Source organism: Balaenoptera borealis (assembly GCF_965194805.1).
Source record: "Balaenoptera borealis genome assembly, chromosome: 18".
Classification (NCBI taxonomy): domain Eukaryota; kingdom Metazoa; phylum Chordata; class Mammalia; order Artiodactyla; family Balaenopteridae; genus Balaenoptera; species Balaenoptera borealis.
Window position 1 is genome coordinate 1,439,310 of NC_138877.1, and position 25,563 is coordinate 1,464,872.

The 25,563-nt window shown below is 37.4% G+C and overlaps 1 protein-coding gene and 1 long non-coding RNA gene across 10 annotated transcripts in view; one reads left to right on the forward strand and one right to left on the reverse strand.

Annotated features, from left to right (window-relative positions):
• The window catches only part of PSPC1 (paraspeckle component 1), a 96,174-nt gene that overhangs the window by 59,822 nt on the left and 10,789 nt on the right, over nucleotides 1-25,563 (reverse strand). For all 9 annotated transcript variants that reach the window (XM_082364955.1, XM_082364954.1, XM_082364952.1 and 6 more), the window contains exons 3-6: nucleotides 22,069-22,164; nucleotides 18,832-19,028; nucleotides 10,058-10,142; nucleotides 2,730-2,835 (exon numbers count right to left, since the gene is read on the reverse strand). In XM_082364955.1, coding sequence (XP_082221081.1) covers nucleotides 2,730-2,835; nucleotides 10,058-10,142; nucleotides 18,832-19,028; nucleotides 22,069-22,164 — 484 coding nt within the window. The remainder of the gene's footprint in view (nucleotides 1-2,729; nucleotides 2,836-10,057; nucleotides 10,143-18,831; nucleotides 19,029-22,068; nucleotides 22,165-25,563) is intronic.
• The window catches only part of LOC309615421, a 137,233-nt gene that overhangs the window by 17,269 nt on the left and 94,401 nt on the right, over nucleotides 1-25,563 (forward strand). The window lies entirely within an intron of this gene.

The following is a 25,563-nucleotide window of genomic DNA, read 5'->3' on the forward strand; positions in this document are numbered from 1 at the left end:
GAAAAACTTGTGTCTATTCATAATTTCTAATCTCAAAAAATCTAAAAATAGAACAAAGGCTGTATTTTCCCCTAGATATTTAATTCCATTACTACATACTATGATTCCTTTCCAGAAAATTAAGAACATAGTGACTTTGTGGCCTGAGTATTAATTAAAAAAAAAAGTCACCAACATTCCAGCCCAGGATTCAGCAAACTTTTTCTATAAAGGGCCAAAGAGGATTTTAGGTTTTGTGGGTCAAAAATACTCTGTTTAGTAGTCTTTTTTTTCTTGTCCATCAACCCTTTAAAAATGTAAACACCATTCTCGGCTCTGTGGTAGGGTGGTATGAAAATGGGTGGAGGTTCCAGGCTACAGTTTGCAGACCTCTGCTCCAGCCAAATTAATCTTATGATGCTTCAAATATGCAACACATACTTTAAGTAACTACTTAAAAATATCTTAATATTAAAATATTTGATCATCCAAGTTTTCTAAGAGCATAAACTTGTGAAACAATAAATGATCTATTTTTGAAATGCCAATAAATCTGTCATATTTTTAAATATCTAATTTGTTTATTCTCAAAGTTCCTTGGCTATCTATAAAATTTTACCCACCACTAAAATGATTTTGAAACATTCAAATGTTTTTAAGAATTTGCAGTATTTCAATTTTAAACTGTAGCAACGTTTCTAAATAGTTTTTCAATAGAAAAGTAAAGTCGAAATTATCTGTTGTCCTTCATTAATTATACCTATATTAAATACCACTGAACATATTAAAAAACACTGGTATAAGTTTTTTAAAAACTGTGAAATTTCAAAGAATGAAGAGTTTGCAATCAAGCTTATGATGTAGCCAACTTAAGTTTAACAGAATATATTTTATTTAATCATTTCCTTCTGGTCCCTAAATGATTTACATCATTACACATAGCTACACATTTGCTCCAAGAATATAAAGTTTATGCCAGAAAAATATTAAGAAAGCTAATTCCACCAACTTTACTATAAGCAGGCACTTTAAAAAAAGATATGTTGAGGTACATAAAAGAACTGGGAAGAACTTCCTAATCCTCAATGGAATGAAATAAAATTTCTCTAAGAAATATATCACATGTGGTTTACATCTTGACTGTATTTTAAAATAAAAACACTAGTTACTAGTTTTGAAAATATATGCGCCTGAAAATTTTTTTTAATTCCACATTCTTTTATAACATCATAAAATATCCTCACATTGATAAATCCAACAGACTTATGTTCAAATGTAACTATGAAAAAGGAGAAGACCACCGTTTAAATGTCACTATGCAAGTGCTATGTATCCAAGAGGAAAAGAGAATTGCAATAATGCTAGAAATTATTCAAAAAGAAAATTCACAATGCTTAAAAAATGTACTCAACTAATTTTCTAATGGGATTTTAAAAATCTATTAATTTAAACTTTTAGTGTGACTTATAAATAATAAAAAAATTTCTAACTTAATTTAAATGCCATATAATTTTCATTCAAAGGATATTTACTTGATGGAAGGTGAGATAAAAAGTTCTTGTTGCTATTCTACTTAGGATTTATTTTGCTGTTTGTATTCATTTTAATTTAAAAATTTTTTTAATTTTCCAGGGACAAAAGAACAGGGACAGAGACAGTCAGAAAAAAGACACCAATGATTGGAATTAATACATTTAGCCTCAGAAACTTACTTACTAAAGAATCATGGCTTTTGAACAGCTAGAGGAAAAAAATACTGGTAAGTATTTTTTAGAATGAGTTGTTACGCTGGCATTCATCTAAGGTGAACAATGAGACTCTGTTAATTATTATTAAGACCCTGTGGGTTATAACCTACTTGAAGTATCCTTTTTTGCCCTACCATTTTGCCTCCCCAAAACAAAACCCTGAGTCAGATAACGTCTTTGGAACTAACTCCAGTTTACAAGAAATTCGGGCATAAACAAACTTGTTGAACATCACTGCAGGGATACAGTCAACAAAATCCAGGACGTGAGGTACTCTATATGAGGAGCTGTTTCTTTAAAAAAAAATAAGGAAAAAACGAAAAAGAGGGAGAGAAACCTATAGACTAAAATGACTGGATTTATCAACCGATCTGAAGAAACCAATTACTTTAAAAAAAAAAAAAAAGTAAGACTTGGGCAAACTGGGGCTTTTACTAATTAATATTAAATAACTGGCAATTTTTCAGATATGATAAAGACATTTTTTGAGAGTCCTTATCTTTTAGAGATACATACTGAAATACGAATGAAATCATATGAAGTCAGGGGTTTCATATAAAAAAATCAGGGAAAGTAGGTATACTTAAAGATGAAAAAGATCTGCCAAGTACTGATAACTGTTATGGCTGAGCGATGAGCACACACTACTTCTAATTTTCTATATGTCTACCAAACTAAAGAATTTTTAATATCAATTAATGGTGAAAATCAGTCAAGTGGAGATGATGAATTTATCAAGATTCCTAATTTAGTAGGAATTAAAAGATAAAGTAAAATGGAGAAAAATTTAATATTCATTTCATAAAGCATGATTGTCTTCAGAAACTAATTTTAATTTACTACCTGTAAGAGGTTAAGAAATTTGTTAGTTTAACATAAACATGACAAATTCAGAAATATTAGAAAATATATTACTATATAAAGCAGAATCTAAAGAATTCTAAATATATATCATCCACCTGACAATGTAAAATCATTTTAGTTAACCAGTATTTTACTTACATTTTCCATATAGTTTGGCTTAAAGCCCTCCTGCTGTCGCCTCAGCTCCTCCTGTTCTCTGTGTCGGATCATTTCCTCTTCACGACGACGGTGCTCTTCTTCATGCCTGAGAGATTTTTAAATAAAAACTCAGGGTGGTTGACATATAAGCCATAATACGGTATTTTATTTCAGGTAAAACAAAATCATTTATGTATATCATTTATTTATACATTATGCCAAATCTGTGATAACGAGTGGCTTACCAGATTTACCTTCCTTTTATTTTGCTCTAAACCATTAATAAATCAAACAAACCAATAAAATAATTTATCTAGGGTAAATCAAAAAAGTAAAGTAACAGCATATAACTAGGATAGTTATATGCTTACAGTCAAAAAATCCAGAAACCAAAAGCTCAAACCAGTACTCTATTACTGTACAAAGAGAAAGCCTGGGATTCACCACTGGCACAGCAGAGTTAGTTCTTAAAGACACTCAGAACCTATTCCAATACAAGACACTGCAAAAGACCACACTGCCTAGACAAAAATCCTACTATGTGCAAAAGCAAGCCTTAACAAACGTTCTCTCCCCCATTTCATTAATGCACTGAGGAAAGTATGCACCTCGAGCAGGTGTCTGCATACCACCTGTTTTCGCAAATTAAGTTTTATGGGACAATCATTCCCTCACTGTCTGTGGCTACCTTTGGGCTAGAGCAGTGCTGAACAGCTGAGACACAGACCATATGACATGAAAAGCCTAAAATATTTACCATGTAGCCCTTTCCCAGAAAAAGTATGCCAACCTCTGCCCCAGAGATATCAAGCATGGAACAACAACTACAAAACAAACAAACAAAAAAGATATGTATGTGCAGGATTACTATTAAATCATAATTAGTTACAATATGATTAAGAGGGAAAACCTACAAAATAATATTAAAGTAATAGTCTGACATTATATTGACATTTAAATCAATGCAAACTCAAATATACATGCTCTCCACTCAAAAACAAAAAAGTAATTTAAATAGTGAAGACTATATAATGTTGATGCCCCCTCAGTAGGTCTCATTTTCCAGGCTACTCTTATAAGCACCCTTCTACACCAAGGATAGATACTTCGTTGTTGTTGTTTTGTACACCAAACTCAAGAACCTGAACTAAAAGAAATGGCGGTTTCACCCACAGCCAGCAAGAAAACAGGCTGTTAGGACTTCATATCAGACCATGTGCAAGTAACAAGACAATGTTCCTAAGGTATTTCAAGCAAAATCTAGACTATTTTGAGATATCTAAGTCCCCAGTATACAACTCTATTCAAGGAAACAGAATATTCCAATAAACCGGTTAATCCATTTCTAGTACATTAACACACTCGTAAACTTTATGTTTAAGAAAATACTTTCATGTTCATACACTGCTGAAAATGTACATCGTGACAGCAAAATCTCCCTTATTCAAAAACTCTAAAGCCACATGTGTTTTTCCAACTTTAAAAAGGGTTTATATACTATTATGATATCCCCAGTAGGACCTATTATGATATCCCAGCAGTACCCAATAATCAACACCATTAATACTTCTGTAATAAGACGAACATTCACATTCTACGAATATAACAAAGGTTTGGCATGACCACAAAGTAAAACAGGTCAGGTTTTGCATCAAACAGGCTCATGTCAGATCCTGCCACTAAATGATACTCAAAGCTTTTTGGTCTTCAAGATTGCAACAATGACTTTGTTGAGGACCAACGTGTAGCAAACAATTTTATGTGTGCAAATCCATTTCCAATAAACTAAACAGAAATATCTATACATGTGTGCAAGGATGTATACACACAGATACAAGACTGTACATTAATTAAAGGCAAAAGGTTGAAGACATTCAATTACGAATGAGGGACAAGGAACACAATACAACCATTACAAAGAGGCAGATTTGCATTCACTGACATGAAACAATGTCTAAGGTACAGTGTCAGAAAAAAGGCAAGCAAAACAATAGTATTCCTATTGCTGCATCTAAAAACCATTTGTAAGAGCAGAGGAGAGAGTATGAGAGTTTCTATCACACTGGGGATAATCTGGGGAGACAAGAGCATTGCCCTTTTTCTTTTGTACACATATGTATCATGTGAGTTTTTTAAAACATGTATTGCCATAACATTTTTAATTCAAAAGATATTTTAAACAAAATTTATAATGTACTTCTCCCCACTGTTAGAGCAATTTTTTTCTGATAAAATGTGAGACTACATTTATATCTGGAGAAAAAATATGGTAAAAAGGTGTAAAATCACTTTAAACATTTGCTATTTTTTTCCTTCCATTCCATTGTCTATAAATTCCAGAGTTTCTACTTTATTTTGTGATTACACCACACTGACAATTCCATAATATAAATTTACAGAAAACATATAGGAACATTCCCTACTGTACGTATGTTTGCTTTTAGTTTTTTTCCTTCCACAAGATGCTTTAACAATTATCTTTATATTTATATTTAATGTCTCTTGGATCAAGGATAATTTCCTAGGTTATATTCACAAATGGAACTAATAAGTAAAGAAGCATGACGAATTTTAACACCCTTCATGTTATACTTAATTGGAAACTGACAAAACCTCAATTTTACAATTTATTTTAACTGGAAGCCCACTGACTGTCTCCTATTTGAATAGGACTTTGAAGCCTGCGAGGCTCCAGGCACTAAGCTATGATGCGACCAACATCAAACCGCCCTGCTCTTCGTTCCAGGCCAGCACTACGGCCTCCACACCCACCAAAGGCCTCAGTCCATCTGATGATCTTTATACTTTGTCAAACGACATAAGAAGGGAAAGAATGGATGGACGGGTAGGTGAGTGAGTAGGAGGGAGTAAGGGAAGGAAAGAAGAGAACAAATGAACAAGTACTAAGTGGGCCAGTTACAGCCGGAACCAGCCCATCTAAGCCCTGTCCACCTTCACTGCCACAGCCTCTGAAGAAGTGACCCAAGAAAACCTAACTTATTTGTAGCATTGAAATGAAAACCAGAAAATTTTGTATACTCCAAATTATTTAATTTCTTTCAAATATATTTTCTTAAGCAGTTTTTTCAGTCTTCCAACTAAGGTAAACAAAAAGGCCGTGTCCAGACTCTCTGGCTGTCTCACGTGGTAGCCGCCTGAGTCAGACCAACCTCTGCAGACTAACTGCTACACTTTTATTTGCTTTGTGCTGCAAGGGCAGGATATATTTCACAATTATTAGTAAAGTAACTTCCTAGACACTATTTTTTTCCTTTCCTTCACACATGCTGCAAAATTACTCAATTTTAACACATTATTTACATTTCTTAAATCAAGAAACAATTCTTACAATTAATTTCAAAACAAACTCCACAGGCACAGGTAAAGATTAACAGATTTATCACTGGCTGTATCTGCTAGAATACAGCCAACCATAAAAGTTACCCATCAAATTATCACCTAATTGGTGAGATATCTTTATTGTTAGTACACACTTATCTGAATTCCAAATTGAATCCGATATACCTCTGCAATATTAAATAAGATTAATGAAAGACCATTCGGTGAAAAATTACCAGGTACATAGAATACTTACCATGTCAAGCAACCAATATTTCGCTTATTATGAGACAAGTAACCTATTAAAAATTCCAGTAAGTACTGCGTTCTATTTTGTGCGCTTCGCTTTCTTTTTAATAATCTGATCATATTCTAACTAATGTCTGCCTCCCTCCCACATAACCTAAGTGCCACACCAGCAGAGCTTGTGTCTTTTGTTTTCCACTGTATCCCCAGTACCTAGAGTCCTCTTTTTCATTTTTTCATTTCCAACTAATTTTAAACTTACAGAAAAGTTGCAAAAATAGCAGAGTCCCTATATCTCCCTCATGCAGCATCCCCTAATATTAACATCTTCCATAACCATAGTACAATTATGAAAACCAGGAATTCACACTGGTACACTGCTACAGTTCAATTCTAGGTCTTACTCAGATTTCACCAGTTTCCCCACTATGTCCTTCTTCTGTTCCAGGACCCAATCCAGAATCTCACATTGCATTTAGTTATTATTTCTCTTTAGTCTCCTCGAGTCTGTAACACTTCAGTGTTTCTTGCTCTTTCATGACCTTGACACTTCTAAAGAGAACTGATTATTTTGTACAGTGTCCTTCAATTTAGGTTTGTCTTAAGTTTTCTCACGACTAGCGTAAGGTTATGAACCTTTGGCAAGAAAACCACAGAAATGACAATGTATACTTCTGGGTGCATCATATCAAGGGGTTCCTGGTGTCCATGTCTTCTTATTAAGGGTGATATGAACCTAAACACTTGGTAATGGTGGTATCTGCTGGGCTTCTCCACTTTAAATTTACTATGTTTCCATTTGTACCTCATACAAATTTGAGACTCCACATATCCTGTATCCCAAGTTTTGTGCAACAACCTTAGCACCTACTGGGAAATCTTGAATGAAACAACTACAGGCGTGCCTCATTTTACTGCCCTTCCCAAATACTGCATATTGCTTTTGCACACTGAAGTTTTGTGCCAACCCTGTGTTGTCAGATGGTTAGCATTTTTTAGCAAGAAAGTATTTTTAATTAAGATACACATATTGTTTTTTAAGACATCATGTTATTGCATACTTAAAACACTACGGTATAGTATAAAGGTAACTTTTATATGCACTGCGAAACAAAAAACCTCACTTTATTGCAATATATTGTGGTGGTCTGGAACCAAACCCACAGTATCTCCAAGGTGTGCCTGTATTACTGCAGTATTCACCCATTGGTAATTTTTCTCTCAGACTCCTTTCACATTTATTATTTGGAATTCTACTTCTAACAACTAAGGAAGAGCTGTCCATTCTCCCCATTTATTTACTTACTCATTAAATAACTTCTATCAGCACACACTCATGGATATTTACTTTATTCAACAGGGTAAAATCTAATACTATCATTTTTTATTTTGTTGTTGAAATTGTTCCAACTTCGGCCCTTAGGAGCGCCTTCAGTCTGGCTCCTGTGTTCTCTCAACACGCCCTAGCCTTGTTCAAGTACTTCGCTTCTCTCTGACCCAAGATTTGTCAGGCTCATCTTGGACTTTTCAATCCTGGAATCAACCACTTCTCCAAAAAGCCCTGGTTCCCTTTATTGGAGAATGGTGCTCAGAAACAAAAATCTGGGCATTAGATGAGCTCATTGTTCCTGAGGCATCACTGCTTCTGGATGGACAGGGCTAGGAAATATGTATATGTATACAAACCAATGTATATATACATGTCTATATTTCTGTATCTGTCTAGATTAAATGCCACTCAGTTCATACTGATACTTAGATTCCCCATTAAACATCACAGGAGTCATTTTAATTTTAGCCTTTCTCCCTTCTTTCTTTCTCCAACAATGAAAAACCTGGTTCATATTGATCTGTACTAATATATTCACTTAAAAAAGTATATACATTATTTTCAATAAAGTCTTGATCAAAGAGAGAAAAAAAGTATATACATAAAGTAGTTTCAGAATTGCAAACCTATATCCCTATGAGAAATACATTTACTAACTAGATTACAGAATTTATATATTGTTCTTGCCACTAGCCTATAGTATTCAATCAAGATACGGTTTTCCAAAGTTATTTAGGTTCCTTATTTTCTTCCCCATCTCCTTCCAGTGTGACAATGCTATCCATCTATATATAATATAGTTAAGTTCATCTGTTACATTTTTATACCCAACTTTGGGTTCTCCCACATTGATTGTTTTTTCTTGGTTTGTTTTTGTTTTTCTTTTTGTTGACTGAAGTACAGTTGATTTACAATGTTAGTTTCAGGTGTACAGCAAAGTGATTGAGTTATACATATATATTCTTTTTCATATTCTTTTCCATTATGGCTTATTACAGGATATTGAATATAGCTCCCTGTGCTATGCAGTAGGACCTTGTTGTTTATCCATTCCATACATAGTAGTTTGCACCCCACATTGTTTAGTTTTAATTACTTATTATTTTAGCACACTAGTATAGGGCACTAATTTTAAAAGCCTACTTGTCAAGGATAAATGTAAGAGAAGAAAGCCGGATTCAGGTAGGTTTATGTTAGGGGAAAGGAGGTTTCCTTTTCTTTGTACAAGTAGAAGAGACTTTAACACATTTACATGAAGTGGAAAGAAGCAACAAGAAAGAAACTGAAAAAGGTCCCTCGTGTAAGAAGTTCATGGCGGGAGTTATTTACACCAGTGGTTCTCAAACTTTAGGATGCACCAGAGTCACCTGGAGGATTTACCAAAGCACAGGTGAATCAGCTTATGATTCAGTAGTTCAGAGGGAAGGCTTCAGACTTTCTAACAATCTCCTAGGTTAGAATGCTGATGCTTCCTGCCAAGTACCATAAATTGAGAATAAGTAGGTTAGAGTAAAATCAGAGTAGTACCAAGACAGAAATACACAAACGTTGGTATAATCAGGTACAAAGTTGGAAAAAATACACTAAAATATACGGTCTAGTACCTATCACCTGACTGTAAAGACACTTCAAACTCATTAACAGTTTTTCACTTTATTTCCCATGAGCACCTAACTTCCTGTCACAAGCACTTACTACTTTTATAGCACTTCCAAAACAAAATTTTAAGTCTGCTTTAATCTATCATAGCTTTGTTTATAACAATTCCTAATTATGACTTTTGAAACTTGTAAGAGTAATACTTATCTCATATTTTACAACTGAATACTGCAGGTACAAGAAAAGCTGTTAATTTTTGTTTCTACATCTTGGATCAACTACTCCCTTAAACTTCCTTACTTAACCTAAAAGATTTTAAGTTGCCCATCACAGTTCTCTATTATGTACTGAGATCTTTAATGCCCATACCCTTTTTACCATGGATTCCAGATATCTTTTTTAAACATATTATCACAAGTACAAAAATGCTTAACGGCATTCATAGTAGTATTATACACATGAAAAAATTAAAACTAAGATCAACGCAAATATATCCATCTCTGGAAAAATGGCCCGGTAAATCACGGTGCATTCTTACAGTAAATTATACGAACTAATGCCTAAGCCCTTTATGTAAGTTCACACTGTCTGTAAAGTGTCCATAATCAGCTATAAAAATCACAGAATAACAAAGATTTATGTTATCTTCTGGAATAATTCCCTAAATGTGGTCAGAAACGGACACTTTTGGGTTTTTTCCCCTGTATTTTCCAAGTTATATAACTTGTTGATAACAGGCATTGGGAGTTTTATTCATAACATACACAATGAAACCTACATATATTCACGTATATGTTATAACGATGTTCTTTACCTCAGTTGTATTTGCTTCCGTTTTTGCAGCTCTTGGTTTCTGAGCTCTTCTAAGCGTCTGAGTTCCTCTTGACGCCTCATTAAATCTACAAGATATTGATTACAGATTAATATTTTTAGCTTCCCCTTCTGTATTTTTATATTCATAAGCATATAGATTCTCTATGACTGGCAACAGATGTAGCAACTTATTCATACTCATGCACCTAGCTTCTCTTTTTGTCTATCACATCATTTTACAATGAAAGATTATAAGCTGTGTAATAAATTAGTATCACTTCTGGGCCCATTTCTTCATGTGTATGAAGAAAATAATAAATCTATCCTTGTATTAAGAAATTAAAATGGGTAGTAACTGTTTTAACACAGGGCCTGGAACATATTAAAAATAGAATAGTAGCTACATTTTCATTTACATAGTTTTAAACAAATTAGAATTTTTTTCAGCAGCAAGCTCAAAGCCCAAAAAGATGCCTTGGGAACCATCAGCAGAGGGCATGTAAGAACCAGACCAAACAGTACGAATAATGAGATAGGACATGGCATAAAACTCAAAAACATCCCTCCCAACACTATCAGCAGGTTTCCTCCTGCATCAAGTCTGTGTCGTATCAAGGAGGGCAATGAGGAGACAGTTCCTGAAAGCGGAAAAGGGCTGAACACTGATATGAACAAGACCACTTTAAACAGGACAGGCATTCCCACTGTCACCAACCCATGTCACATCATCAAGAACAGGGGTTCCACAGCAGAATAAGATAATGAAAGATACATTTGTTTTGCACATCTGAGAAGCAGTGTATAAACTTCCCAAGTATTAAAACTCTTTGTACTATCTTACCAAATTACATGTGCACGCATGCATAAAATATATATATACACATATACAGATATATGAATACCCTGAATAACCCAAGTATTGGTTGTTTTTATTTTCTTTTTCTATAATCATGTTACCTGAAATTTCTAAAATGAACATAAATTATCTTAATTGAATGTTTCTTAATAAATTGCTATATTCAGAATTCATTTAACATAATACTTAACAGTTAAAGTTAACATTTCATGTGCCAGTAACTCTGAACATCTTAACCATGACAACATAGGCATCATAATTATAACAAGGTATTATCCTCCCTACAGATTGAGTTATGTATTAATTATGTCAAATAAAAAAGATCCAGACAGATTATAAATGTGCTCTAGCCATCCAGCCACTACATGGTTCAACTGGGATGTAGAGCCAAATCTATCCTTATTCCAAAGCTCTTTCCAAAATGCCAGCATTGCAAACCTGGCTGTTCAGCCTCAACTGAGAAACTTAAAAATAAATTTTTTTTTAAGATTTTGGGACTCTGCTCAGGAAAGTCTGCTTTGGTATATGGGATAGGAACCAGGCGATTCTGATAACATGCCAGTTGAGAAAACATTTAGCTATCTTAAAACCCAAACATGACTACAATTAAGTTCAAACATTTTTACCATTAGCTGTCAACTTGACTGCTCATTAGAATTACTTAAGTACCTTTTAACCACAGACCAATTAAATCAAAATCTCTTGGGATGTGGACCAGATATGAGGTTTTTTTTTTTTGAAGCTCCCTAGATGACTCCATTCTGCAACCAACATTGAGACCCCATAACTATCATACAATTTCTACAGCTGGCGAGACTTGTAAAGACCAAAAATATACAATCTACTTATATTCCTAAGGGAAAATGCTTCAATAAGCCAAAGCATGGGAAGTATCTTACTATCGTTAATTACCCAAGAAAGTCAATACAGTGCATCCTGTAACAGTTTTATTATTGATTTTGTAGGTTAGCTGTTCTTAAATCAGGGACACATATAGTAATAAATGTAAAATTACATTTTCTTCCATGAAAAGGAATAAGAAAAGAACATGAATGTTTTCTGACAATTGGATCTTCTCCTTTTAAGCGGGGCCAGTTAAGACAGGTGCTTTAACCTCTCAGATCGTGCTTTCTCACCAGTAACATGGGTATAATAATTAGCTCAAAGGATGTGACAATCAAACTATCAGATAAGCACATGATCTAACAGTAATGAGGAGCACGATCAACTTAAAACAAAACTACCATTTTACATCTTCCACATTATTTCCTTTAAACTGCTAATATCCAGAGTTCCTGAAATTTCATTAAAGCTTATATGTGTATACTGCCATGATAATATTCTTCTGGGGGAAAATATTACCCAAAAAACATGTAACCTGAGGTGCTTTTTATCCTTTAACCCAGTAAATCACACTCATAGGAATTTTTCTTATTAATCCAGGGAATTCCCTGGCAGTCCAGTGGTTAGGACTTGGTGCTTTCACTGCAGGGGCCCAGGTTCAACCCTGTCGGGGAACTAAGATCCTGCAAGTCGCACGCGGCCAAAAAAAAAAAATCCAAAGATCCACAAACATAAAATATCAGTTGCAGCACTACTCACTACTAGACCAAATAACATTTAAAACTGCGTACCTAACAAACATAAAAGACATAAAACTGTATCTATAATTTCAATATATCATAAATACGGGTATACAGCAAAAAGGGAATAGAGGGGAATATGGACAAATTTTAAGTCTGATTTGCTAGACTGTAGGAAAGTGTTCTCTCAATGTAATATCCTTCAAGTCATGAAGACTAAACGTATGCTCTCTGATCTAACACAGCTCCTTCCTAGAAATATAAGAACCGAATCTATAGATTGAAAGGGCACATCTGGTCCCAAGAAAAGTATGATCATGTACAATAAGATACATCTGGAATATAAGACTGGACAGATGGAAAGATGTAATAAAACAAGTATAGTAAAATGTTAGTAACAAAATCTAAGTATTACATACCTTAAAATTCTTTGAACTTTTTTTTTTTTTTTTTTTTAGCCACACCATGTGGCTTGTGGGATCTTAGTTTCCCAACCAGGGATCGAACATATGCCCTCTGGAATGGAAGCACAGAGTCCTAACAACTGGACCACAAAGCATTTCCCCTCTTTCAACTTTTTTATGTGTAAAATTTCTCATAAAATGTTTGGGAGGAAAACATATCCTGGATAAGTTACTGAACCTTAAAAGAATTCATATGGAAGCCTGTTAAAAGGATCAAGTCACAAGGAGGGAAAAAAATCCAGGCTTATCTCAGACTTTCCCACAGAAACATACTATCAAGTACTTAAGAAAGGGGAGAAAGATGCATGAATTTTACGCCATTCAAGAGAGGGTTTAAAGTACAAGATCATGAGGACTTCTCTGGCGGCGCAGTGGTTGAGAATCTGTCTGCCAATGCAGGGGACACAGGTTTGAGCCCTGGTCCGGGAAGATCCCACATGCCGCGGAGCAACTAAGCCCGTGCGCCACAACTACTGAGCCTGCACTCTAGAGCTCACAAGCCACAACTATTGAAGCCCGCACGCCTAGAGCCCACGCTCGGCAATAAGGGAAGCCACCGCAGCGAGAAGCTTGTGCACCGCAACGAAGAGTAGCCCCCGCTCGCAGCAACTAGAGAAAGCCCGCGCACAGGAACAAAGACCCTACGCAGCCAAAAATAAATTAATTTTTTTAAGAAGTACAAGACCATGGATGTTTTAGAAGATGCAGGAACATTGTTTCTGTGAACCTTCTGACAGAAATCACAAGGATAAACATCAGAGAATCGAGTGATGAACAGAAAAGTCATGATTCAACGTATTTAAAATAGGGCTGAGAGAATTATGTGAGAAACATGTGAGAACTACGGTTAAGGAACATTAAAAGGAAAACAGGGTCTCAAAGACACATCTGCACTTCCACTGTCCGTTGCACTATTCACAATAGCCAAGGTAATGGAAACAAACTAATGTCTATCAACAAATGAATGGATAAAGATGTGGTGTGTACATACAGATACATAATGTACACACACACAAAATGCAGTATAGAGATACAGACACACATACTGGAATATTATTCAGCCATCAGAAAAGGAAATCCTGCCATTTTCAGCAACATGGATGGACCTTGAGGACATTATGCTCAGTGAAATAAGCCACACAGATAAAGAAATATACTGCACAGTAAGTTATATGTGGAATCTAAAAAAAGTCAAACTCATAGAAACAAGAGAGTGTAAATGTTGTTGCTGGGAGGTGGGAGAAATAGGAAGAGGTTGGTAAAGGGTTCAAACTTTCAGATATAAGATGAATAAAGCCTGAGGTCTAATGTATAACATGGTGGCTATACTTGATAACACGGTATTCTATAATTCAAAGTTGCTAAGAGAGTAGAGCTTAAATGTTCTCGAAAGAAAGAGAGAGAGAGAGAGAGAGAAGGAAGGAAGGAAAGAAGGAAGGAAGGAAGGAAGGAAAGGGGGGGAGGGAGGGAAGGAGGAAGGAAGGAGATAAAAGATAAATAAAAAGTTTTTACACTTTAAAAAAAAAAAAGAAAAAACTAAACATTAAGTCCATGTCAAAAATCCAAACAAATCAGAAGCAAAATAAATAAAAGTTGAGAGGAAAAGGGAAAAGAGGAGCAAATATGCCAATTTCCTTTTTCTTTTTGCCTTTGGTAATCAAGAATCAAAAGATATCATTTAGGGCTCCCCTGGTGGCACAGTGGTTAAGAACCTGCCTGCCAATGCAGGGGAGACGGGTTCGAGCCCTGGTCTGGGAAGATCCCACATGCCACGGAGCAACTAAGCCCGTGCGCCACAAATACTGAGCCTGCGCCCTAGAGCCCGCGAGCCACAACTACTGAAGCCCGGGTGCCTAGAGCCCGTGCTCTGCAACAAGAGAAGCCACTGCAATGAGAAGCCCGCGCACCGCAATGAAGAGTAGCCCTTGCTCGCCGCAACTGGAGAAAGCCCACGTGCAGCCACGAAGACCCAACACAGCCAAAAATAATAAATAAATAAAATAAATAAATTGTTTTAAAAAAGATATTTAAAGAAACTATACTTCTATTATTTATCAGTACAAAAAGATACGTAAAATATAAAATCCAGTGATAGAGGAGGACAGAGTAATAGCAAAATGAATGGCAGTTAATATTATCTATTGAGAGTTATACAATTACAGTAACAAAGGTAATACAAAAACAACCATAACGAAAATTCAGGAACTGCCTCCTATACTGATGATCAAAAACAGATAGTGAAGCAAAAAAATAACCTGTATTAAGTATAATGGGATTTGGATCTAGAAAGGACTACATAAACAGCAGTAAAATAGAAATGAAGCAACTGTTAAAAGGAACTGGTGTGTCCAGTAAGAATCAACATTTACAAAAATTTGCTAAGATATATACATATTCACTGCAGCATTGTTTTTACTAACAGGCTGGAAAGAGAACTAGACATCAATTAAAAGAGGATGAGCAAAACTAATTATAGCCATTTAACAGAGTATCGTTCAGCCATTTAAAAAATGAAGCAGATCTATATGTACACACTTATACAGAAAATAAAATAGCAAGGAGCAAAAAAGATAAAAAGGATCTTCTTGGTTATAAATAAATACACACACACACATCTACTGACATATGCATGATTTTTTTTTTCATTAAAGGATACAGAAGAAACTTAAAATACAGAGGAAACAGTGACTCCTATAAGAAAGCAGAAGGCGGGGCCAGGGAAAAGGACAGTTTTCTGTGCTGTCTGAGCTTTCCATTTCCATGATAGGTCAACTAGAGAGCCCTGTGTCTCTGCAGAGCCAAAGAACTAAGATTACTTCAAGTTGCTCCCCAACCTGAATACACCCTTCAAAGCGCTGGATAAAACATAAAACTGTAGAACAAAAGAGAAGATTGTAAATTTTTTTTTTTAATTTTTAAACAAACTAACACTGAAACGAATTTATCACCTGCAGACTTTTGCTGAAATACAGGATGTACTTCAGGAGAAGTAAACCTAGAAGCAAGGACTAAGATACACTACGCAATGTGCTTTTCTAATATTATAAAACAAAAACTTAACATGGGTTATAAATAAGCACACAAAAAGCAATAAAATGAAAGCTCATAGGAAATAACTACAAAATTACTTGGCTTCGAAAGTCAAAACTCCCTTAGGGGTGAGGCAAAGTTTTCTAAGAGCTCACAAGAGCTCTACGAGGCCTAAAGAAATGTTGTTCTTTGTCATCACTACATCCTCAGTACCTCACATGGTGTCTTCTACAACCAACATTCAATATGGGTTCAAGTAATGACTGTTATACTACTGCCTGTTAGTAGCAACAACAAATATCTTTCAGCACAAATGCTTACACATCTAATCAGTGTTTTTCCTAACTATGGCATGACCATAGATAGCAGGAAAATAAAGTGGCAAAGTGCATGGCAGGCTAAGAGCTGAGAACAATTCATACTGGACAGAAGTGCTAGAGCAACCATGAGGCCCGGGAAATTAAAATTTTTTAAATTTCCCAGTTGATTCTGGTGTGTAGCCGATTTTTTTTCTTGGCCATGAGGGGCGGCATGAGGGATCTTAGTTCCCCGACCAGGTATTGAACCCCGGCCCCCTGTAGTGGAAGAGCAGACTCTTAACCACTGGACCACCAGGGAAGTCCCTGGCCAAATTTTTGAATCATAAAATCTAAGGCTGGATATGAAGCTCTCTCTTCCAGGTCTAAGCAGCCTATGATTCTAAAACTTTCTCTTAGATAACAATTTTCAAATTTCTGCAAGAGACCTAGTATAAACATAACTAGTTTAAACACATTAGTATATGATATGAATGAGTTCAATTTTATTAGAAAAAGAGTGTTATACAGTTTATAGAAACGCTAGGTTTAGGGTCCAAATGAAACCAGAAATGTCTGACTAGTTTCTAGTGTTTGCTGAGTTTGTTTTAACTTATTTGGCATCAATGCGGTTATTCAGTGACTTGACTGTAATTGCTCAATTGCTCGATAAACATTTACTGAACAGTTAAAAAAAACACACACACACACAAAAAAAACTAACCTGGATTTTACCCAAAAGAAAATGAGAATCTACCAAAAAGATTCAGAGATGAATGATGATCAAATTTTCACCTTTTAAAGAAATACTGGCTCTAGTATAAAGAATACTTTAGGGACTTCCCTGGTGGCAGAGTGGTTAAGAATCCGCCTGCCAATGCACCAACTACTGAGCCTGTGCTCTAGAGCCCGCAAGCCACAACTACTGAGCCCACGTGCCACAACTACTGAAGCCTGCGCGCCTAGAGCCCATGCTCCGCAACAAGAGAAGCCAACGCAATGAGAAGCCTGCGCACCACAATGAAGAGTAGCTCCCACTCATCACAACTAGGGAAAGCCCATGTGCAGCAACGAAGACCCAATGCAGCCATAAATAAATAAATAAATAAATTTATTTTAAAAAAAAGAAGAAGCCTGCTGCAGAAATCGGGCAGCTGTCTACGGCGCCGTGATCTCTGGAGGCAGCCAAGAGAAGGTACATAGAACTTTACTGAAGTGCTAAGTTAAAAAAACAAGTGCAAAAACTTTAAGAGCAAAATAGAAAGCAATCAGATGCTTTATTTTAAGAAATACAAAATTTGGGGAATTCCCTGGGGGTCCAGTGGTTATGACTGCGTGCTTCCACTGCAGGGGGCACCGGCTGGATCCCTGGTCAGGGAAAGAAGATCCCACAAGCTGCGCAGCATGGCCAAAATAAATGAATAAAAATTTTTTAAAAGAAGAAATACAAAATTTTACGGATAATGGAAAAGATGAGTGATAGGAAGAACCAGAAAAAGTTATTTGGAGAATTAACAGGAAAGAAGAAAGGGGAGAGATAAACAATATAGACAGGGATAAAAAGAAACCTAGAGGGCTTCCCTGGTGGCGCAGTGGTTGAGAATCTGCCTGCCAATGCAGGGGACACGGGTTTGAGCCCTGGTCTGGGAAGATCCCACATGCCGCGGAGCAACTAGGCCCGTGAGCCACAATTACTGAGCCTGCGCGTCTGGAGCCTGTGCTCGGCAACGAGAGGCCGCGATAGTGAGAGGTCCGCGCACCGCGATGAAGAGTGGCCCCCGCTTGCCACAACTAGAGAAAGCCCTCGCACAGAAACGAAGACCCAACACAGCCATACATACATACATACATACATAAATAAAAAGAATGTAAGCAGACAAGAATAGCATTAAAAAAATAAAAAATAAAGAAACCTAGAAACAGGAATGGGAAGAAGTAAGCTTCTGAGATATATTTAAGCAGCTTGTCATGTTAGGTATCTGACCAATGAATGCGAGTAAATGTTATGTTATGCATAACACCTGTTATGAGTGCTCTTAAAAATTCAGTTAGCTCTGCCTCAAGTGTTTAAAATGTTCTTGCCAAATACTCAGAATTTAGTATTCCTGAATTCCCATACCCATCAGCACACATGAATCTTTTTCATCTCTGAGAATCATTATTCTCAAGGAATATCCATCTGTAATCTTTTGACATGTAGTAAGAATCTTAAATAGCCAGCATTTGCCATAATTCTTCTTTCCACCAAACAAAATCTTGATATGTGACTTTATGCCACAACTACATACCAAGAATCACCCCACTGGGCTTCTCTTTGCCAGCAGAAGCATGTACTCGCTTCTGGCAAAAGTTAACAACCTTAATCACCTCCAACAATACTACTTATGTAGGTAACTTATTTTTAATAAGTTTTTTTCCTAAGGAAGTTCTCTCAGAAAAGTGAAATGTTTCTTTCTAGCATTTTCAGTTTCAACTGTCTCTAAACCCCTAACTAGCGACTTAGTGATAGGTGTCAACGGGGACACCTACACGGAAACGCGTCTTACCTTGCCGCATGAGCATCAGCTGGTGCTCGTGCCGGGCCGCTTCCATTTCCGCCTCCAGTTTCTCTTTGGCTTCTCGGATGTTTCTATCAACCTGCTCACGCTGCTGCTTCTCCATTTCATCCAGAGCCTTCCATCGAGATGCATACTCAAATTCAAACGTCCCAGGCTGAGCAAAACGCGGTGGCTGTTCTCTTTCCCTAAATTTACAAGGAAAGACATACAGAAATGTTATGTTTCAAAGGTAAAATGACATGTAAGAACAACAAACACTACCATTCACTGAGCTCTTACAAGTTCATGGCTCTGTTGACAAGTACCCTCCGTGAAATATATCACAGCAACATTGTCAAACAGGTTTTAACAAGCCTAAGTTTGAGAAACTGCCCAAAGATGCCCAACTAATTAGTAAGTAAGGGCACCAGGATTCAAACCTAGGCAATCAGATGCTACAATCTGCACTCCCCTAATTATCACCTCCAATAAGGCCTTCCTGGTTTTCACTCAACAATTTTATATAAGGCAGCCTGCAACATACAACCCAAATGTCCCTTAAGTTAATTGGCTGAAGTCAGATTTTTCTCTCTAAAAGTATAACTTTTAGGGATAGTAATACAAGCAGATAGTTAACTGAGTGTTATGTACCAGGTTCATTGGCTAGGCCAAAAACTACAGGCCTAATTTACTACAGTTGGCTTAATACTTGTTTGCCTTGCTAGACTATAAACTCATTGAGTACATGAAATTTCTGTTAACCACTGTAACTAAGTTCCTAGCACATATCTAGCACATTGTACACATTTAGTATTTATTTCTTTGAATGAATGAATAAATGACCGAAAAAATTTAAGACCTGTGAATGTACCTGACAGTCAAAGAAATTCTTCAGTTATTCAAAAGTACTGATAAGAACACAATTCTCACTCATCAATAAAAGTACAGATGGCTTGCAATCACAAATTTTAACTTTTATTTTGGGGTGGGGAGGGGAAGATGGTGGATGGGACAAAGTTGGGAGATAAAGGGAGAGGTGGTCACAGAGGGGAAAGTGTAGTAACAAGAAACAGCTGTGGGACTTCCCTGGTGGCGCAGTGGTGAAGAATCCTCCTGCCAATGCAGGGACCATGGGATCGAGCCCTGGTCCAGGAAGACCCCACGTGCCGTGGAGCAACTAAACCCATGCACCACAGCTACTGAGCCTGCGCTCTAGAGCCTGCAAGCCACAGCTACTGAAGCCCACATGCCTAGAGCCCGTGCTCTGCAACAAGAGAAGCCACCACCATGGAAGCCTGCACACTGCAACGAAGAGCAGCCCCCGCTCGCCGCAACTAGAGAAAGCCCGTGTGCAGCAACAAAGAACCAATGCAGCCAAAGATAAGTAAATAAATTTATGTAAAAAATAATAATAGGCACCCGTATTTGTCATTTAAATCAACTACAAGGAAAAATATCCATCTGCACTAAAATCAAAGAATGCTAATTAAAACATGCATAAAATGTCATTTTGAGCCTCAACTATCAAATCTTAAAATCATAACATCCATCTTCTGTCAGGATGAAGAAAAATACTTTTATACATACACCCATAAGTATAAACTGGTATAATATTTGGGGAGAACCATCTGGCAGTATTAATCACAGTTAAATATGCATACCCTTTGATCTAAGCCATCATACCTCACTTTCTTGGTTTTAAATGGTATTTCTCATTACTTAATATGTTTTATAATCTTTGGTTCATTAATTATTGTATAGCCCCGCCACTAGAAACGTAAGCATTGTGAGGGCAAAAACAGTTCTAAGTTGCACTGGCAGCACCAAGAACAGTGCCTAGCACAAAGGCGTTGCAATATTTGTTGAACTCATGCATGCAAATATTACAGGGTTTTTGTTTTTTTCTTTTTGGCCGCTCCATGCAGCATGTGGGATCTTAGTTCCCCAACCAGAGATGATCAAACCCACACCTCCTGCTTTGGAAGCACGGAGTCTTAACCACTAGACCGCCAGGGAAGTCCATTACAGTTTTATTTACTATAATAAACGAGTGACTGGTTAAGAACAATACAACATATTCATACAGGCAACTTATGCAAAAATATCTGAATCACACTGAGTGAAAAGTAATTGGAAAAGAATAACATATAACATTTTGAAAACAGGCTATTTTTCTTTTTCATCTTTAAGAAAATTCTTACTCTTTGCCAAGTTATTTAACTAGAACCTTCTCCACTCCACCCCTGCCGAAAAGTCTCCTAACTCATGGCACTTCCCTGGTGGTCCAGTGGTTAAGACTCCACCTTGCAGTGCAGGGGACGCCGGTTCGATCCGTGGTCAGGGAACTAGGCTTCCACATGCCGCGGGGCAAGAAGCCCACGTGCCACAACTAGAGAGCCTGCGTGCCGCAACTAGAGAGCCCACACACTCTGGAGCCCACGGGCTCTGGAGCCCGGGCACCACAACTATAAAGAAGCCTGCGCACCGCAACGAAAGACCCCACGTGCCGCTACTAAGACCCAAGCAGCCATAAATAAAAAAATAAATAAATAAATAAATAAATATTTCAAAAAGTCTCCTAACTCTTAATTCATAATACACCTGAAGCATACTAAATACAGAAATTTTCATATCTAAAATTCTTTGTTGGGGCTTCCCCGGTGGTGCAATGGATAAGACTCCGTGCTCCCAATGCAGGGGGCCCGGGTTCAATCCCTGGTCAGGGAACTGGATCCCACATGCATGCCACAACTAAGAGTTCACATGCCACAACTAAGGAGCCCACGTGACGTAACTAAGGAGCTAGCGAGCCGCAACTAAGGAGCCCGCCTGCCACAACTAAAGATCCCACATGCTGCAACTAAGGAGCTGCCGAGCCACAACTAAAAGAGCCCATGAGCCGCAACTAAGGAGCCCACCTGCCACAACTAAGAGCCAGTGCAACCAAATAAATAATAAATATAAAAAAAAAAATTCATTGTTTCTCTGGCATAAATACTACTGACAGTATCCTCTTACCTACCCCATCCATGCCCCAGTTGTAAAAGTTGAGACTTCAAAGTCAAGTTAACATTTTACCAATATACACAAGAAAACTAGCATTCCATGTAGACCAGCCCACTCTATTAACCAGACTGTAGGACTAAACAGCACACCTTACAATCCAACAATACTCAATTACAAATGTGAAGTAATAAATACCCTTGAGAGCACATATGTAAATTATCTTTATTAGTAAAATCTTACTTATGATACTGCTGAGTTTTCTGCATTAGCTTCTCTGGCAAGCCATCTTCATCATCAAACTGCTCCATGGGCTCCACAATGACCGGACGAGGGGTCCTGGACAGGCAAAAAGCATTAATAAGAATTAACACAGTATCAAGAATTAATGTCCTCCTAGAAATCTTTTATACTCACTCCAAGATACATACTTGGAAAATTTCTTTCCTGAGAAAAATGTCTCAAATCGGTCAACAACATTGGCTGCACAGACACAGGTGAATGTCCAAGTCAAAGATGAGTGCTTATTTTTAGAGCATGGAGTCTATTCAAGGTGACAGAAAAATACATCAACCATGAAGATGCGTGAGCACCGCAGTTAACTTTTACAAAGCACGATGCAGAAGAGCAAGTACCCGACTCTCATCCTGTGTGTGTCGTCCTCATCCCCCCATCCCATCGCCTCAAATTCCCACCACCGCCCACCTGCCAGCCTCCCTCTGTGTCCAACTGGTTTTGTAAGGAAAAGTCTTTCTAAAACCTAAAATGAGACCTAAAAGATTATCAGCCAAGAAAAAGGGAAAGAGGGGGGGCCAGAAGCAACACATTCAAGGAGGAAATGGGGTGGGGGGACAAGAAGAGTGGATGATGACAGATCTGACCTGGAAACCCTCCTTTACTGTTTTCCAAAGGAAGGGAAAGCTCACTGAGGAAAGACAAGAGAAGTAACTGGAGTACATGATATACTGATATTAAAATTTTCCTTGCTACCAGTCTCTCACCATGCAAACAGACTAAAATCTATTTATACTGTCTTCTGAACAGAGATGCTTCAGAGAGAAAAAAGTCACGGTTAATTTCTGAGGTGTTAACAGAGGAGCTAGAGAGGTGAAGGGGCTTTCGAGGTTCAGAATGCTTCCCTTTACAAATAAAGGTCCAGAGATTAAGAGACTAAATCCTCCACTGTAGGGAAAGGAAAGATATAAAACAGTTATTTATAAAGTTATTCCTGGGCTAATGAAGACATTTTAGAGAGAAAATGAATTAGAAGCAGATGTGGAATACCTTGGGGTGATGAAGACAACGAGATTAGAAACCTCAGATAAAATGCGTGGGAACCCTAAAGAAAAGGGACTCACAGGCCTCATTCTCCAGGGTGAGACCTCGTGTCCAACATGTAAAAACAGAAACATAATAAAGAATAAGTAAACACAGCCTCCAAGAGTACACACAACCCAGTGAGGTGTGAGAAAGCAGTCAAGAATTCCTGAGCCCACCCAGCCCACAGGAGGACCTAGTACTCTAAGAGGACCCAAAGGGGCCCAGGGACAAAATGAAGAAGATGCACTACATGGACCACTTAAACCAATGGAAGCCATGGCAGGGCCACAAACATTCCAAGAGTAATAGAGCCAAGTAAGAACTACACCTGAACCGAGGCCAGCAACGACAGACACCTGCACCCTCCACTTCAACACCACAAGGCCACCACCACCCTAGAGAAAACTCAGAAGAGACCTCAAGAGGAAAATGTGCTGGGGCTTCCCCAGTGGCACAGTGGTTAAGAATCCACCTACCAATGCAGGGGACACAGGTTCGAGCCCCAGTCTGGGAAGATCCCACGTGCCACGGAGCAACTAGGCCCTTGCATCCCAACTACTGAGCCTGTGAGCCACAACTACTGAGCCCGCGTGCCACAACTACTGAGCCCGCGTGCCACAACTACTGAGTCCGCGTGCCACAACTACTGAAGTCCACACGCCTAGAACCTGTGCTCCACAACAAAAGAAGCCACCACAATGAGAAGCCTGTGCACCACAACGAACAGTAGCCCCCACTCGTCGCAACTAGAGAAAGCCCGCAGGCAGCAACGAAGACCCAACGCAGCCAAAAATAAATAAATAAAATTTAAAAAATAATAATAATGCCAATGTCATAACACTGAGATTTTTGTCATTTGGGGAGCTAAAACAGATAAAAGGAAATAATAGAAGTAAATAAATTCAATGTGTGATTTTTGATTGCAAAAAATAAGTTATAAAACACATTACTAGGCAATGGGAAAACATAATATTCAAGTAAAATTAAATTTTAATATTCAATATTAAATAACAATATTGGATAAACATTGTTTCCTCAGTGTGACAATTATATTGTGGCTTTATTCATAGAAGATACATGCCAAGTACTGTAATCAGGGGTCAAGTATGTTATCCATTGCTGACTCTTAAATAAATTAGCAAAGAAAAAAACAAATTTGTACATATAGTGAAAAAACTATGACAAAATGCTAACAATCAGTGAATGTAGATAACATTTATATTAACATTAAAGGATTGTTTTAAAGGGAAAATATCTTTCTCTAAACTGAAATTAAAACAAGACACTTTTGGGGCTTCCCTGGTGGCGCAGTGGTTGAGAGTCTGCCTGCCAATGCAGGGGACACGGGTTCAAGCCCTGGTCTGGGAGGATCCCACATGCCGCGGAGCAACTGGGCCCGTGAGCCACAACTACTGAGCCTGCGCATCTAGAGCCTGTGTTCCGCAACAAGAGGCCACGATGGTGAGAGGCACACGCACCGCGATGAAGAGTGGCCCCCACTTGCCGCAACTAGAGAAAGCCCTCGCACAGAAACGAAGACCCAACACAGCCATAAATAAATAAATAAATAAAATTAAAAAAAAAAAAAGTTAAGGATGTACCTCACATATCTTATTAAAAAAAAAAAAAAAAACAAGACACTTTTTCCTCCTTCTAAGGAAGCAACTCCAACATCATCTTTAGGGTATCAGTTGGAAAACAGTAAGAACAGACCACTATATCTTCATTTAAGTTAACCTGCAATGATCTTTAAAAAAACAAACAAACAAAAAAAAAGGGAAAGGGAAAAAAATTTGAAAAGTGAGCACCTATCATTATGCCTCCTCAATTCCTGTGAGCTCCAGGCATGAGCACCTCTGCTGCTCTAGGTGTGATTCTAATGTTTAAAGATGTGGGCATACCTTTATTATCATAGGTGAAGCTTTTTAATTTCCCCTTTTTTCTATTTTCCTGCCTCTTTTGTAATTTCAAAACAGCACAGATATATAATTTACACATACTTTTGCATACTGTGTGGTAATCATTATATATACTGTGTACAAGGCCATTTACCTAAAGCCATGTGTAGTATACAACATTTTATGACAATTTAAAGGTATTTTCAAGAAAAATTTTGATTACATAAGATGTCTACATTTAGAAACTATATCCCTATGATACCACTCCTATAAATCACTTGTATTACCTCAGATATCTGAGATACAGTCAGTCCATCAGTAAATATTTGATTACCTAACAGGTACCAAGACTGCAGTTGGGGCTAGGGATACAATGATAAACAATCCCTGAAAGTCTTCTCAGAGACCCACCGCCTCCAAAAAAATGAGTAAACAAAAGAACCATTTTAAGACCTAAGAAGAAAAAACGATGCTGTCAGAAAGAATAACAGAGGGGCCACTTTAGATAACGCAGTCCAGA